The sequence below is a fragment of the Macaca mulatta genome, chromosome 18 (genome assembly GCF_049350105.2).
Source record: "Macaca mulatta isolate MMU2019108-1 chromosome 18, T2T-MMU8v2.0, whole genome shotgun sequence".
NCBI lineage: Eukaryota > Metazoa > Chordata > Mammalia > Primates > Cercopithecidae > Macaca > Macaca mulatta.
The window spans coordinates 38,791,568-38,805,724 of NC_133423.1; the positions used below are offsets into that span (position 1 = coordinate 38,791,568).

General features: G+C 37.0%; 1 protein-coding gene across 2 annotated transcripts in view; it reads right to left on the reverse strand.

Annotated features, from left to right (window-relative positions):
* DCC (DCC netrin 1 receptor) overlaps window positions 1-14,157 on the reverse strand; it is a 1,210,743-nt gene that overhangs the window by 77,325 nt on the left and 1,119,261 nt on the right. For both annotated transcript variants that reach the window (XM_028837901.2, XM_028837898.2), the window contains exons 23-24: window positions 9,953-10,115; window positions 1,142-1,368 (exon numbers count right to left, since the gene is read on the reverse strand). In XM_028837901.2, coding sequence (XP_028693734.2) covers window positions 1,142-1,368; window positions 9,953-10,115 — 390 coding nt within the window. The remainder of the gene's footprint in view (window positions 1-1,141; window positions 1,369-9,952; window positions 10,116-14,157) is intronic.

Consider the following 14,157-nt stretch of genomic DNA (forward strand, 5'->3'; position numbering starts at 1 on the left):
TCAACCCCACCACTCCATTTCACTCCAATGTACTGGAGGATTGAGAAAACAAATTCTTCCCCAGTCCCCAGAGCCAAATATCTAGCTGGGTATGAGAAAGGAGAATCTTTAGTTAAATTTCAGATTATAGTTTTCAATGGAACTAGACTGTTCTTCAATAACTGAAGTGACAAGGAAATTAAAGATGCCTAAGACATCATTTAAGAGTTTGAAAAGAAATATTCAACAATCCAGGGTTAACAATTAATATTTGTATGTCTTGTTTATGCAATTCTGAGCTGACAGAGTCCAGTAAACCAGTAACACATTCAAATAATTCACTTTAAAAACAGCAGCTCCTCATTCTATAATCACATCATGAGTAGACCAAGGGATTTTTTGATGAGAGTATTTGGTTGATGATTCCCATAAGTACTTAGATAATATGAAGACCCAGAGAAAGTGAACTATCTTACAATCATTTTCCAGTGTTCTCACTTATCCCTGGACACCAGTGATTGTTCTGCACCAGTTCATTGAACAGTAGGCTTTTTTTTTCTCTTTTTTTCAGATCCCTGTGTATAACAACATAGTTTTCAGACAGAATCCCATCAAACTAGTCTGGGAATCACATAAGGTGACTATATGTGGATGACAGTTGATTTCCATAGTAACCAAGGTCAAAGTAACAGAATATTCAGTGTTTTGTACTTCAAGTGCCCTGATGTAATTTTTAAAACAGGGACTTGACAGCAAATTTAGAATTAACTTTCAATTATCTATAGAAATAAGGAACTGGAAAATGTACAGATGGCTTCAAATTGTATTGCCTCAACAAAACATTTGTTTAACAATTAACAAAAAGCAATCAATCCATTTGGGATTCAAATTTCTATATTTCCCAACTGTCCTACTTCCAACCTTAGAAAGTTCAAGAATTATTAAAATTATAAAAGAATTATTAAAATTATATCAAGCCACAGGATGATGAAGAAAGACATATAATTGGTTAATCAAATTTATATTAGATTCTTTTAACTATTGATAAATGACCCATAATGACATGCAAATTAGTGGGAAAGACATTTCCATAAAATGAGTGAAAAACTCCCTTGGGTTCAGAATGGTATGTTTTCCCTAATGCCAGTGAAAAGGTAATTACCTGAATGAGAGGTGCTTTTGCTTCCCAGTTGGGTTTCTGACTGGCTGTGGCTGACTGGTGTGAGGTCTTGGCAACTTTGGATGGGAGAGTCCCTTCCTGCAGGGTCAGTGCCAGATGGCTTTTCAATATTTTTCATCTCCATTTCTTCATGATGGATCCAAAGATCAGGGGGTCGGAGGTCCTTCTGGCTGCCCTTCCTTTTGCCAGCACTGTGGGTGGCCCGTTTCCTATGGAACAAAGTTAGAAGGCAAATGTGAGAGCCTCTATTCAATGGCACTTCCTCTCTTTCATCAGTCAATTCAAGTTAGAAGCAGAAAAAGAAACAAAGGGACTCGCAGAATGAGCCTTGTGAAACCCAGGAATTGGCAGACTTGTCTTGGCTGCCTTTCCTCTCCCCTGCCTGGAGCTTCACCACATTATAAAAGATGCAGTGCTGAATCCCCAAGGCCTCGGCTGCCTGGCAGAGAGCTCCTCACTCAAGCTTCAGTGGCTGCAGATTCATGCAAAGGTGACAATGGGTTAGATGGAGCCATATGCCAATCTTTGGAGCTAGGCATAAGGTACCTGACGGCAACATCTGTTTAGGAGATAAATGAGGGAGTTTCGGTGAAAGGGCAAATGGAAATAAAAAGGCCAGAATTTATGCCAATACCTAAGATGAGAGGTTAGAAGAAAGTCTATACCTCAGCTGTATAATTTAATGTGCAACTGGGAAACTTGTTATTTGAAAACAAAAGCCTGCATGAGGACATTCTTAGGAGAATAAAAACACTTTTGCCTTGGCATCACTGAGTGTCCAGATTCAAACACAGTGAGATACATCCTTTGAAAGGAGAAGAACACAGTTTGGAAAAGTATTTCACATGGTTCTTATTTGCTTCAGTAAAGCTTTAACAACCATAAATATATTTTTTGGGGTGATAATCTCTTCTTGAGGCTAGTGAGATTAAATGTTCCCTGTGTGATAAATAAAGTAACACAATGTTCATGTTAGTCCTGCAGCAGGGGGTCAGTAAACTGTGGTTTGCAAGCCAAATCTGCCCACAGCCTAGTTTGGTAAATAAAGTTTTATTGGAACATGGCCAAGCTCAATTATTTTTGCACTGCAATGGAAGAATTGAATAGTTGTGACAGATACTATATGGCTCAAAAATCCTAAACAATGTATTATTTGTTCCTTTTCAGAAATAGTTTTTGACCCTTTCTTTCATTTTATAACTGTTAAATCTCTACTTGTAACTTCTATTTCTTTTAAAATAATAACACCTCTTGAAAGAAATAATGCAAACTGTTAAAATCTAGTTTTGACAGCAGACCAGAGAAGCATCTACTTCCCAATTCCTTAATTCGCAGTGAACAGTTTATTATAATAACTACCTTCATGGTTGCTCAACGGTTCATACAAGCTACTCCCAGGAAAACACCTGTAACCTGTGCAAAGTCATTGGAGTGGCTTTGGTTTTCCAATGATGAATAAGTAGCTTTGTAAATATTAGGTAATTAATAAATATTTGGTAGTTAATTTGTTGAATTTTCCCTGACATTCTTTTTCTTTTTTGTCTTTCTTGAAGTATGCTGATGAGGATAGGAGATAAAGAACCCCAGACCTAGTATCTATTTTGTATTTTAGCAGAGAAAAAATAACACTGTCTGCACTTTGCTGATTTCCTGATGGTAGCCCCACAATGTTTTAAAACAATGGTCTGAAATGACTATTTTCCTGTGTCTAAGATAATAACTCACTGCTAAGCATTTATTCCCTGAATTCATTTCTGCATACTTCACTTGCCCACAGCAAACTGATCTGCAACTCACACACAGCTGCATGTGTAATCTACTCCTGGTAACTTCATAGAAAATGTAGTGTCATTCTCAAACTTGGATGTTTCACCCAGTAATCTCTCTTTCTAGAAGATCAAAATGCTCAATAACTTAACACCAGCATCTGTATGGCTGCACACAGAGAAGTACCGGTTCCCAAATCCAGGAAAACATACCCAGGAAAAATACCTTATTTAACTCAATATTTAAATAACCTGGAATAAAGAAAGTAGTCAAGAGAAAATTGAAACCAGCAATAAATTACAAATTCTTGTTTCCCCTTGCTTACATGCATGCCTTTTTATTTATTCATTTATTTGCTCGTTTCTATGACTTCAGTACCAACCAGCCCCAGATGGCTTCTGTTTTTAAAAGAGTTCCAAACCTGGCAGAACCTTTTTGTATGTTGTGATTCATAATTTCCACCGGGGAAGAAATTATAATTCCTCATAAAATGAATAGGCATTTTTCTGCTGGATTTTAATCAGATCAAGACCATTTCTAAGAAACTGCTCAACCATCCAGCTGACTGTCAGTCAGGAAGCCAAAGATCTCTAAAAAGACTTTATTTCCTTTTTGTATTTATTCTAACCATGACCATCTAACCACTTTTATTTCCTATCATATCTCTTATTAAAGGAGAAATATTTGGCCTTGGAGAGTCTCTCTTTCTTTTGTCCCTCCAACCTCTACCACAGCAGGTTTGTAATAAAACTAACATGTGCTCATAATTGAATTGTCTGAAATTTGTCTTAAAACCTACAGGAACAGTGGTCACCCTGACCTTCTGCCCATCTGTTGGTTCTTGACACGACTGCTGCTTGTTGCAGCCCACGGTTCCTGTGTCTCACCATTAGATTCTTCAAAATGTGTATTCAGATGCTCCTAGTGCTGTGGTTGCCAAAGTGGGGTCTCTAAGCAGAGGCATCAGCACTGCCACTGCCTGGGAACTTGTTAGAAATGCACATTCTCAGGCCCCACTGCAGAACCACTGAATCAGAAACTTGGTTGCAGGGGGCAGTATGTCTTTTAACACTCTCCAGGCAAATCTGTCTAAAATTTAAGAAGCACTATCATAGTGAATTATTTGGTTTTGTTTGTATTTTAAAGCTAGTTTTTCTATTTGACACAGAGTATTTCACATGTTTGGCCCCTCTGTAAATACCAAATGTATCTTTTCCCCCAGGTACCAGTCATCTTTCTGCTTCTAAAATAGCCCTAGAATAGGAGAGTCTCCTTCTACCCCAGGTATTCTTGATAAAGGCAAAGCAAAGAACCCTCCCAGGCTCTCTGCTTTCTCCTTCTCACATCATGGCAAAACTTTCACAGCATGGTCAGGTACTGGTGCTCTATTTTTTGTTTTGTTTATTTAATTTCTGCCCACTGTGCCTTCAAAATCCTACTTACTTACAAATGACTTATTCTTTAAGTTTCCTTTCCAGTCTCTCCTTAAGGCGAGACTGACCATTTCAGGTCACTGTAATCTTAGCGTATCTAAATCATTTCCCTCATCTCTCTCTATACCACTCACCTTGGCATTGATCACTGTGTGTCTTATTGAGCTGTCCAGCTGCTCCCTTTGTGATAATTCAATTCCTTCAGTGATAGTGGCGCAAACTCTATTTCCTTCACTTCTTCAACATCATCCATTGTTTTACAACACTTATTTATTTATTCAATCAATATTTACGGAAGATTGACTATATGTCAAGAAATGTGCTAAGTCCTACAAATGTAAAGATGGGGGGAGGCACTGAAAGCTTAAAAAATGATTTTAACATGGCATGGCTCCTGGGAATTTCTGCATTGTTAGAATGAGGAGCATGCACTGTGGCATGACAACTTGTGTGCATGAAAAAGTAGAAGGGACCAAAACATAGGAGGCCTTGGCCCAAATAGATACATTTTTAATAATATCAAGAAGTCAATGGGAAATTGCAAAAAGATTTTTAGCTTGAGAGTTAACATTAATCAGATTTGTTACTTTGTATGATGCAGACCCCATATAAAGCACACAATAATTACTTGAATTAAATAAGAACTGCTTTCCATTACTGACATGCAAGTATTTATCTGAAAGCTTCTTCTCTGGTTCTGTATTGGTTTACCCATTCCTTACTTTATACATAATCTAGTACTCTAAGGGGAGTTTTTTTCCTTTTCACTTTTAATTAGTATGTTGGGGAAGTGAATGAGTAAAAAACAACATTGATTGAGTGTCTATTTTATGCAAGACTGTGTCCATTCAAGTTCTAAAATCCAGCTATTATCATACAGGTTATTTTGGCACATCATAATAAATTACTAAGTTCCCACTATGGACACAGGAATTGTCTACTAAAGTTGTTCACAACTTTATTAGGCAGATGAATAAAGAGTGCTATACTAATTCCAGTGGTTAAGACATGCCCATCATCTGATAGGGACTGAGGCAGGAACATTCTGCCCCACCAGGGGTTTGGGGGAAGTCTTCAGGAAGGAAGGAGGCTTGAAGTGAGTGTGAATAAGTAATTACAAATTAATCAGAAAAAGATACATTAATAAGTATAAACATTTCTCTGCTTTCTTTCCAAATCTTTTCCAAAGGCTTCTAGCCCCTAATTGTCCATTTGGATTATTTTTATTCCACTAACTGCTATTAAAAACAAAACTAAAAGCTTGTATTAGAAACCCAGGTCAAATTTCAGATACTCAAATATATCTCAGAAAAAATTCTGAGATGGAATTAAGATATACTGAAGTCCTATAAGGTAGCTGATACTTGAAATCTCTACAAGGTGAATATTGAAAACCAACTAAAATGTTAACAAGTGAAAAATCAGTGAAAGTGACCTATAGTACTTAGAATACTATAGATTTCATTTAAGAGCCTAAACATTTCATCGTCAGTACTAAAAATAATTATTTTTGTCAAGATTTGAATGCAAACTAATCTTTAAAACTTGCTATCTACACGTCAAGTCAAATAGAAGGCTCAGCCAGCCAGTGGTTCTAACAAGTACACCTTGTGTTTTATTTACATGTTTAAATTTAAAGCATTCAGACATGACTGCAGATCACCTACCCAGGTAACTGCCTTAGAAATGTAATAACCAGGCGGGGTGCAGTGGCTCATGCCTGTAATCCCAGCACTTTAGGAGGCTGAGGTGGGCGGATCATGAGGTCAGGAGATCGAGACTATCCTGGCTAACAAGGTGAAACCCCATCTCTACTAAAAATACAAAAATTAGCCGGGCGTGTTGGTGGGTGCCTGTAGTCCCAGCTACTTGGGAGGCTGAGGCAGGAGAATGGTGTGAACCTGGGAGGCGGAGCTTGCAGTGGGCCGAGATTGCGCCACTGCACTCCAGCCTGGGCAACAGAGCAAGACTCCATCTCAAAAAAAGAAAAGAAAAGAAAAGAAAAGAAAAGAAAAGAAAAGAAAAGAAATGTAATAACCATGCATTCTAGATCTCCTGGATTTGCTCTATTTAATATATTTTGTCCTTAGTATCTGTGGATAAATTCTAACTTATAACATGTGTTCCGTATGTTGGGCAAGAAAATATTACTGCCTTATAAAAAGCAGAGAAACAGGGACAAAAATCAACTTAATTTATTTTTATTTTTATTTTTTTTTCTATTTTGAGACAGGTCTCACTCTGTCACCCAGGTCAGAGTACAGTGATGCAATCATGGCTTGCTGCAGCCTCCACATCCCAGGCTTAAGTGATCCTTCTACCTCAGCCTCCCGAGTATCTGGGACTACAGGTGAGCACCACTATATCTGGCTAATTTAAAATTTTTTTAGAGATAAGGTCTCACTATTTGGCCCAGGCTTGTCTCAAGCTCCTGGTCTCAAGCCATCCTCATGTCTTGGCCTCCCAAAAGGCTGGGGTTACAGGTGTGCCCAGCCTTAAGTTTTCATAAAATATAATTTTACTGTATTAGATGTCATATGATAATCTCACTAATAGAAACTATGGAAGGGGTGTCGTCAAAGTACAGTGGTAAAAAAGTTTAATAAATAACTGAAAAGAAATGCAAAATTATTTGTATTTCCTATTAATTTAAAGTTTAATGCTACCATGCGATTTGATATATTAGAAGTATTGCATGGGAAATTTCTCTGTTTCAAAAGTAGAAGATTGTTACCTGGCTCTGGACAAGTCAACCAACAAGAAAAGCTAAAGAGAATGATAGAAAGCATTTAGTCCAAATTATGATTATATTTAAAGAAATTGCCACCCAAGTATGAAGGGTCTTCATTTAGGTGACATAATTAGTTTATTTAAAGAAGCAGTAGACCCAGAACTAGAACTTGTGTACTAACTTTCATTAGCTATTTTATGTAATAAAAAGGAAATCTTACCCACCACTCTGAACCAACTGGATAGCCTAATTGTTAAATATATTTATTTTTTTTAAAAGGATCAGGTTTATAAATGTATAGACACTTACCTGAATAAGATATTACTGAGAGTCCACATAACTTTTTCAATTCACTTGGATGTAATTCAAGTACCCCAACAAAACTCAAAGAAAAATTTATATTCTCTAGAACCCCAAAAGAGATACTGAAGAAGCTCATGAATGCGTTTTCTACTTCACCTTATTAATTATGTTAAAGTCCAGTTTTCTAAGAACTTTGGAGGGGATCTCATTTCTGTGTCAGATTGAAATTGATTTTGCTTTCACCTGCATTATCCAGTTTTTTCTGAAGGGCTCAATTGTGGTGATGCAGAGGAGTAGGGGTCCTCAATGGAACAAACAACAAAATGAAACGATAGTTCAGAAATAACTTGAAGGAAACACTTTACTTCTCTCTATGAAAATATGCACACAAAGGGATGAAAAATGAATGCCAACAGATCTGCTACCAAAGAAAGATATGAAACAAAGTGTGAAACACAGGTAATTATTAAAAGACTTTCAGAGTGCAGTAAGGAAAAACCAAACTGACTGTAAAACTAACTGTTTTTGGATTTTCAGTCATTAATAGAACCATTTATTCTTTAATTCAGTCCCTAATTTTAAAAACAAGTCATACCCAGGGCTCAGTGTCTCCTTTTTCCAAATAAAGCCCTGAAGGTTTTGCCAAAGTGCTTAGGGTGGGATTTAAGATGATTTGAGATTTTCTCAACATGGCACCAAATCCCACTTTTGCAGATTGAGAAGACTGGTGTTTTCTCTGTGGAGAAACAAAATATATCCAGGAATCCAGTTCAACAGGTCAATCTAATGCTTGAACATTCTTCTCACAGAAATTACACAGGGGGGAAAAAAAAAAAAGGAAAAGAAAAAAACAGATCAAAAACAAACCAACTCCAGATAGTTTAGTTACATTTGGCTAGTTTAGTGAATGCTTCAATGCCTTGAAAGCAGTTATATGGTAGTCCAGGTGTGATTTTGGTGCCTCCTCCCCACCTTCTGTTATGTGAGTCCCTCTTAACTCTGCTTCAGAGACCTGCTGCCTTGATGTTCCACTGTTCCATGATTGCACAACCCCTTTCCTGAAAATGCGGTGCCAACAGATTGTTCAATGCCTTACTCAATTAGTTACTTTCCCCCCAGAGCCTTATTAACTGCCTGGCACCGTGGAAGCTCTGTGAGTGATTATGACTTCCCAGAATGCTCACACATGAGGCTGGCCCAACCAAGCTCACTCTAGCAGGTTTCTTGCTTAGACACAATGGACCAGCACACCAGCTATCACCAGCTTCAAACTAGTCAAATCTCATAAATGCAGCTGGATAGAAAATTTGTCCTGCCATAGAAATAAATTAAATACAAAGCCTGCATCTACACCCCATGTTACTTTTTCAGTATGTATATCTTCCCCTGTTCTCTTTCTAAGCACGTCACTTCAGAGTGCTGGAAGGTAAACTAGAGATCCACAAATGGAGTTACAGGACTTAAAGAAAGACAGTCAGAGAAAGAGAGAGAAAGAGAGAGAAAGTGAAAGTGTGAGCTATTAGCCAGAGAAGGGGGAACATTATTTGCTGGAGAATCTTTTCTAGCAAAGTGTAAAGTATACAGTTATCAAACCAGTCGCCTATGAACCCATACCTCAGGCTTTCAGAAGTAATGTCATGCCTGAGGCCAATGGAAAAACCTAAAACCAAAACTTAAAACTCATGGAAGAGCCTAAGATAGTCAACTCAGTGAGAGCGTGTAGCTGAAAAAGACACATTGGGCTGAATTTTAAAAGGACTAGAAGGGCAAAGAGGCAGAGAATGGCTGGGAGATTATTGCTGACTCCCAGCACTGGCTGGTGCAGACTAACAGGCAGTTACAGGGTGTTGCTGCAAGGATATATGCTGAATAAAAACCACTTTTCCATTTTAAACTTTGTACTTTGATGCATCATCCTCTGCACGTGCTAAAACCTAAAGCTGCATAATATGAAAATATTCTTAAACCCCTCAACATTTTTTAATTTCTGACAATTAACACAGAAAATAAATTTGAACCATTTTGAATCTCAGAACTCTCTCTTCTTTCTTTACTACTGACTCCAAACTAAGCATCCACAGGATTGTAACTGTACAGAGTTTGGCATTCTATGTTTAGTCATCTATCCACCAAGCATTGCTTAACTGCCTACAGAGCTCCTTGTAAAAAGTGGTCAATAAGTGCACACAGAGAAACGTATTTCTCAAATCTTGTGTACGTGATTTCAGAGAAGGCCAGAAACAGGGGCATGGTGGAACCTATTCACTAGGTGTTACCTAAGGAACACCTGCCCTCACTTGAAAATGAGAAGTGGTCGGAGAAGTAAAAGCAAACAGAAATATAAGTGGGTCCCAGATGGATTTTGTTTGTTATCATATCTGCAAGTCTAGCCTTCACTCACTTAATGATAGGCTTGGAATAGACAAAAAGGCAAGGTTTTGCCAGGGTCAGAAAATAAGGACATGGTGTGAACTATGAAAGAACACAGGAAGAGGGCCATCAAAAATATAACCCCAAAGATGATGACTTCTTTCCTCTTGGGAACCAGCTGTTACCTACTTTCTCTGCTGGGCTGAAGAGCGTCGGGTGCAAATCACAGCCACGATGACCACTGCCAGCACTGTGATGACACCAACGGTGACCACGATGATCACAAGCAGGTTGCTGTTCTTCTGAGGAGTGATGCTGCCATGTGGAGGGTGCATCTGTCCAATTGGCGGCTCTGGGAAAGGACAGGAAAATGGAGTTCAGGTTTAGGAGGATGTGGCAGAAGTGTTTATCAAGCTCTCTTAGGATGTACAAGTTCCTAATGTTCTGGGCTTTTCTGAACTTAAGGGTGGTGATGGGAGTTTGAGGGAAGCAATGAAAATATGAGAGGAAACACCTACACTATTTACACAAGAAAAATGAAAACCTATATCTTCACAAAAAACCTTATAGACAAATGTTCATAGTAGCACTGTTCAGAATAGCCAAAAGTGGAAACAAACTAAATGTCTATAGACTGACAAATGAATAAACAAATGTGGTGTGTATATATATATATGTGTGTGTGCACGTGTGTATATGTATGTGTGTGTGTATATATACACACACATATGTATATATGTGTGTATGTGTGTGTATATATACATGTACTATATATGTGTGCATGTGTATATATATATGTATATATATTCCTATGATAGAATATTACCCAGGTATAAAAAGAAATGAGCACTAATACCTGCTATAATATGGATTAACTATGGAAACACTGCTAAGTGAAAGAAGCCAGACACAAAAGGACATATATTATATGATTCTATTTATATGAAATATCCAGAATAGGCAAATGTAGAAAGACAGAAAGTAGATCGGTGTTTTCCAGTGGCTGGAGAGAGGGGTGAATGGGGAGGGATAGCTAACAGATACAGGTCATACTTTTGGGATGATGACAATGTTCAGGAACTAAACAGCAGTGATGGTGGCCCAAGCTTATGAATACACTGAACACTGATGAAGTGTGCATTTTCAAAGCATGAGTTTATGGTACATGAGATACATCTCAATAAAAATAAGATTAAGCTTTCCTATTGAGTGGAAGATAGGGAGAGGAGAAGAGATGATACTTTGTACCATAAGAATTCCTGAGTGACAAGAACCAGAGAGGCTATGGTTTATGAGGAAACACTATTTATTTGATGCTGTAAAAGATAAACTGCTTGATACCAATCACTCACAATTTACCACCATTCCTTTGAAGATGCCATCTATAAAGCAATTTAATTTTCAACCTGTCAAAAGCGTATGAATCCCACTTAAAAGGAGCCAATGGGTTCAAGAGTGCCACAAAGTCCTAACACAAATGTTTTCCTGCATTGCATCGTACCATGTGGCAGAAATTAAGCAGGTGGAAAATAACAGAATAATAAGACATCTGTGATGAGTTCCTTGCCTAAATAAGAATGGCTAATGACCCTTGATATAGCTTTCTTAAGTCCTCAGTCAATGATAGATCAATTAGAAATACTCTGTTCTATGTCATGTTTGTCATTACAAGTTATACATTTCTTAAAAATTAAATATTAGGTTATATTATTTACAAATAATTTAGAAAGTATCAAAAAGCAAGGAGTTTGTATGTTTTCCTATACCTAAATTTTATTATTTTTCTTTAATAACCTATATTAATTTTCTAAACCCATTGAGCAAAATATTTATACCTTCTGAACCTCAGTGCCTCAATCTATATAAACAATATAATACTTATTGTGTGTAGTTACTAAGAGAAGTAGAGAAAATACATACAAAACAACCATCTCAGCACCTAATACAGAGGAAGTGCTTATAATAAAATTACATGACTAAAGCAGTAAATAAAATGTTGTCTAAATTTATAATCTACAATAGCATTTGGGATACTTATGGTGTGGACTTCCAGTCTGTAGAGGTTTTTTTTTTTTTTTTTTTTTTTTTTTGAGACAGAGTCTTGCTCTATCGCCCAGGCTTGAGTGCAGTGGCACAATCTCGGCTCACGGCAACCTCTGCCTCCTGGTTTCAAGCGATTCTCTTGCCTCAGCCTCTCAAGTAACTGGGATTAAAGGCATGTGCTACCATACCCGGCTGGCTAATTTTTGTATTTTTAGTAGAGATGGGTTTTGCCATGTTGACCAGGCTGGTCTCGAATGCCTGACTTCATGTGATCCACCCGCCTCAGCCTCCCAAAGTGCTGGGATTGCAGGTGTGAGCCACCATGTTTTTAGGAATAATATTGATATGATTTGGCTGTGTCACTACCTAAATCTCATCTTGTAGTTCTCATAATCCCCATGTGTCCCAGAAGGGACCCAGTGGGAGCTAATTTAATCATGGGGGTGGTTACCCGCATGCTGGTCTCGTGATAGTGAGTTCTCACAACAAGATCTGATGGTTTTACAAGGTGCTTTTCGTCCTTTTGCTCAGCATTTCTCCTTGCTATCCTTCCCCATGTGAGGAAGGATGTGTTTGCTTCTACTTCTACCATGATTGTAAGTTTCCTGAAGCATCCCAAGTCATGCTGAACTGTGGGTCAATAAAACCTCTTTCCTTTATAAATTACCCACTCTCAGCTACATTTTTATTAGCAGCGTAAGAACGTACTAATGCAAATACTCATTGTGATAGCTAAATTAACCTATTCTCACAAGTTAATATAATAACCCAGTACTTGCCTCAAAATTGCAATGTCTTTTGACAAGTTGCCTAAGAATCATTGCTTTTGTAAAAAAAAAAAAAAAAAAAAAAAAAAAAGTCATCAAAACTTAAATAAATTGTAGCCGATTCATTATTATTGGAAACAGAAGTACTTCTGATATAAGTTGAATCTTAGAGGAAAAAACTCATCAAAAGTTTTTAAATAATAGCACTTTCTGTTAAAAAATTACGATTACAAATGAAAGAAATAGAATTTCCTTGAAGTAATTTTTACACTTACCATAAAAGAATGAAGCAAGAAATGAAAGGTCAAAACTCCCTTTTTTTCAGTTTTACTTATTATTTAAAAAGTTATTTTACAGTAGTATCTCAATATGCCCTTTTTGTACTTAATAAGTTACTAGATTGGAATAAATTAACCTTTTATGCGAGAACTTACAAGGAAGATAGAGATCTAAGATTTTTATAAGCATGACTTAAATTTAACAATTCACTGTTTCTGACAAACTTAGCTTGAATTGTACATAACAGTACCTCTTGTCAACATTTTTAAAAGCATGGTAAACTGAAATTACTCAAATTTCTACTCCTATTTCTTTCTTTTCACCCTGGAAGACATCACATTCCAAGTCAAAAAAGTAACTCTGAATTCTGCTGAATACCAGTGAGATTATATTGATCTCATTTGCCTGGGAGAGTGGGGTTCATGAGGACTCCTATTACAAATCTTTGATTGCAGGCCTTTATGACTTCCTCATAAAAGTTCCCATCAGTTTAAAATTTGGCATTCAAGGTCTTTCATTAATCATCCAATCTGAAAACAAAGGCTGAATAATCAGATTACCTGACATCAAGCGGGCAATTACAAAAGTCAAATGCAATGGTGTCTTTAGTTGCAGTGAATTCTTGTTATTTGCAGGAGTTTATTTATCTTGTTATTTGCAGTGTTCTATAAAGTTGCCACACATGCTAATTAGCGAATACTGAATGATCACCGCTAGAGGAAACACGAGGTTAGCTTCCTGTGAGCCTCTGATCACACTGATTTATCAACCAATTAATATATACTTTGTTTTTTGTGTGTTTCTGTTTAAATACATCTTATTTAATATATAATGTTGATTCATTAATACTGAAACATCCAAAAGCACTATAAGTAATGCTTGAACAAAGCTTTTCAAAATTTGTAGAGAAAACATATTTTCTCCGTGAGTCACATCACACCCTTATTGTGTTTAGGAACCTAGAAATCACTTCAGCACTAAATTTGGGAGCCATTTTAAACAGTGAAGTCACCAACAAAAAGAAAAAAAAAATGGAAAAATTGGCATAAACATACCATAAAAGGGGCACTTTCTTATAGTATGAGGGCTGAAACAAGAAGACAGAGTGTACCTTTTTTCTGTCCTAGGTGGTCACATGAGCATTGGGCAACCCAAAATTTTTGCAGCTCTGCAAACATCCATGAATGGCCATGAAAGTACTGTGATAATTGATTTGGGGGTTACAAATAAATTTTAACATGCAGGTAAACTCACAATTTCAGATTCTACAAATAATGAGGATCTATATCTTAATACATCAAAAGA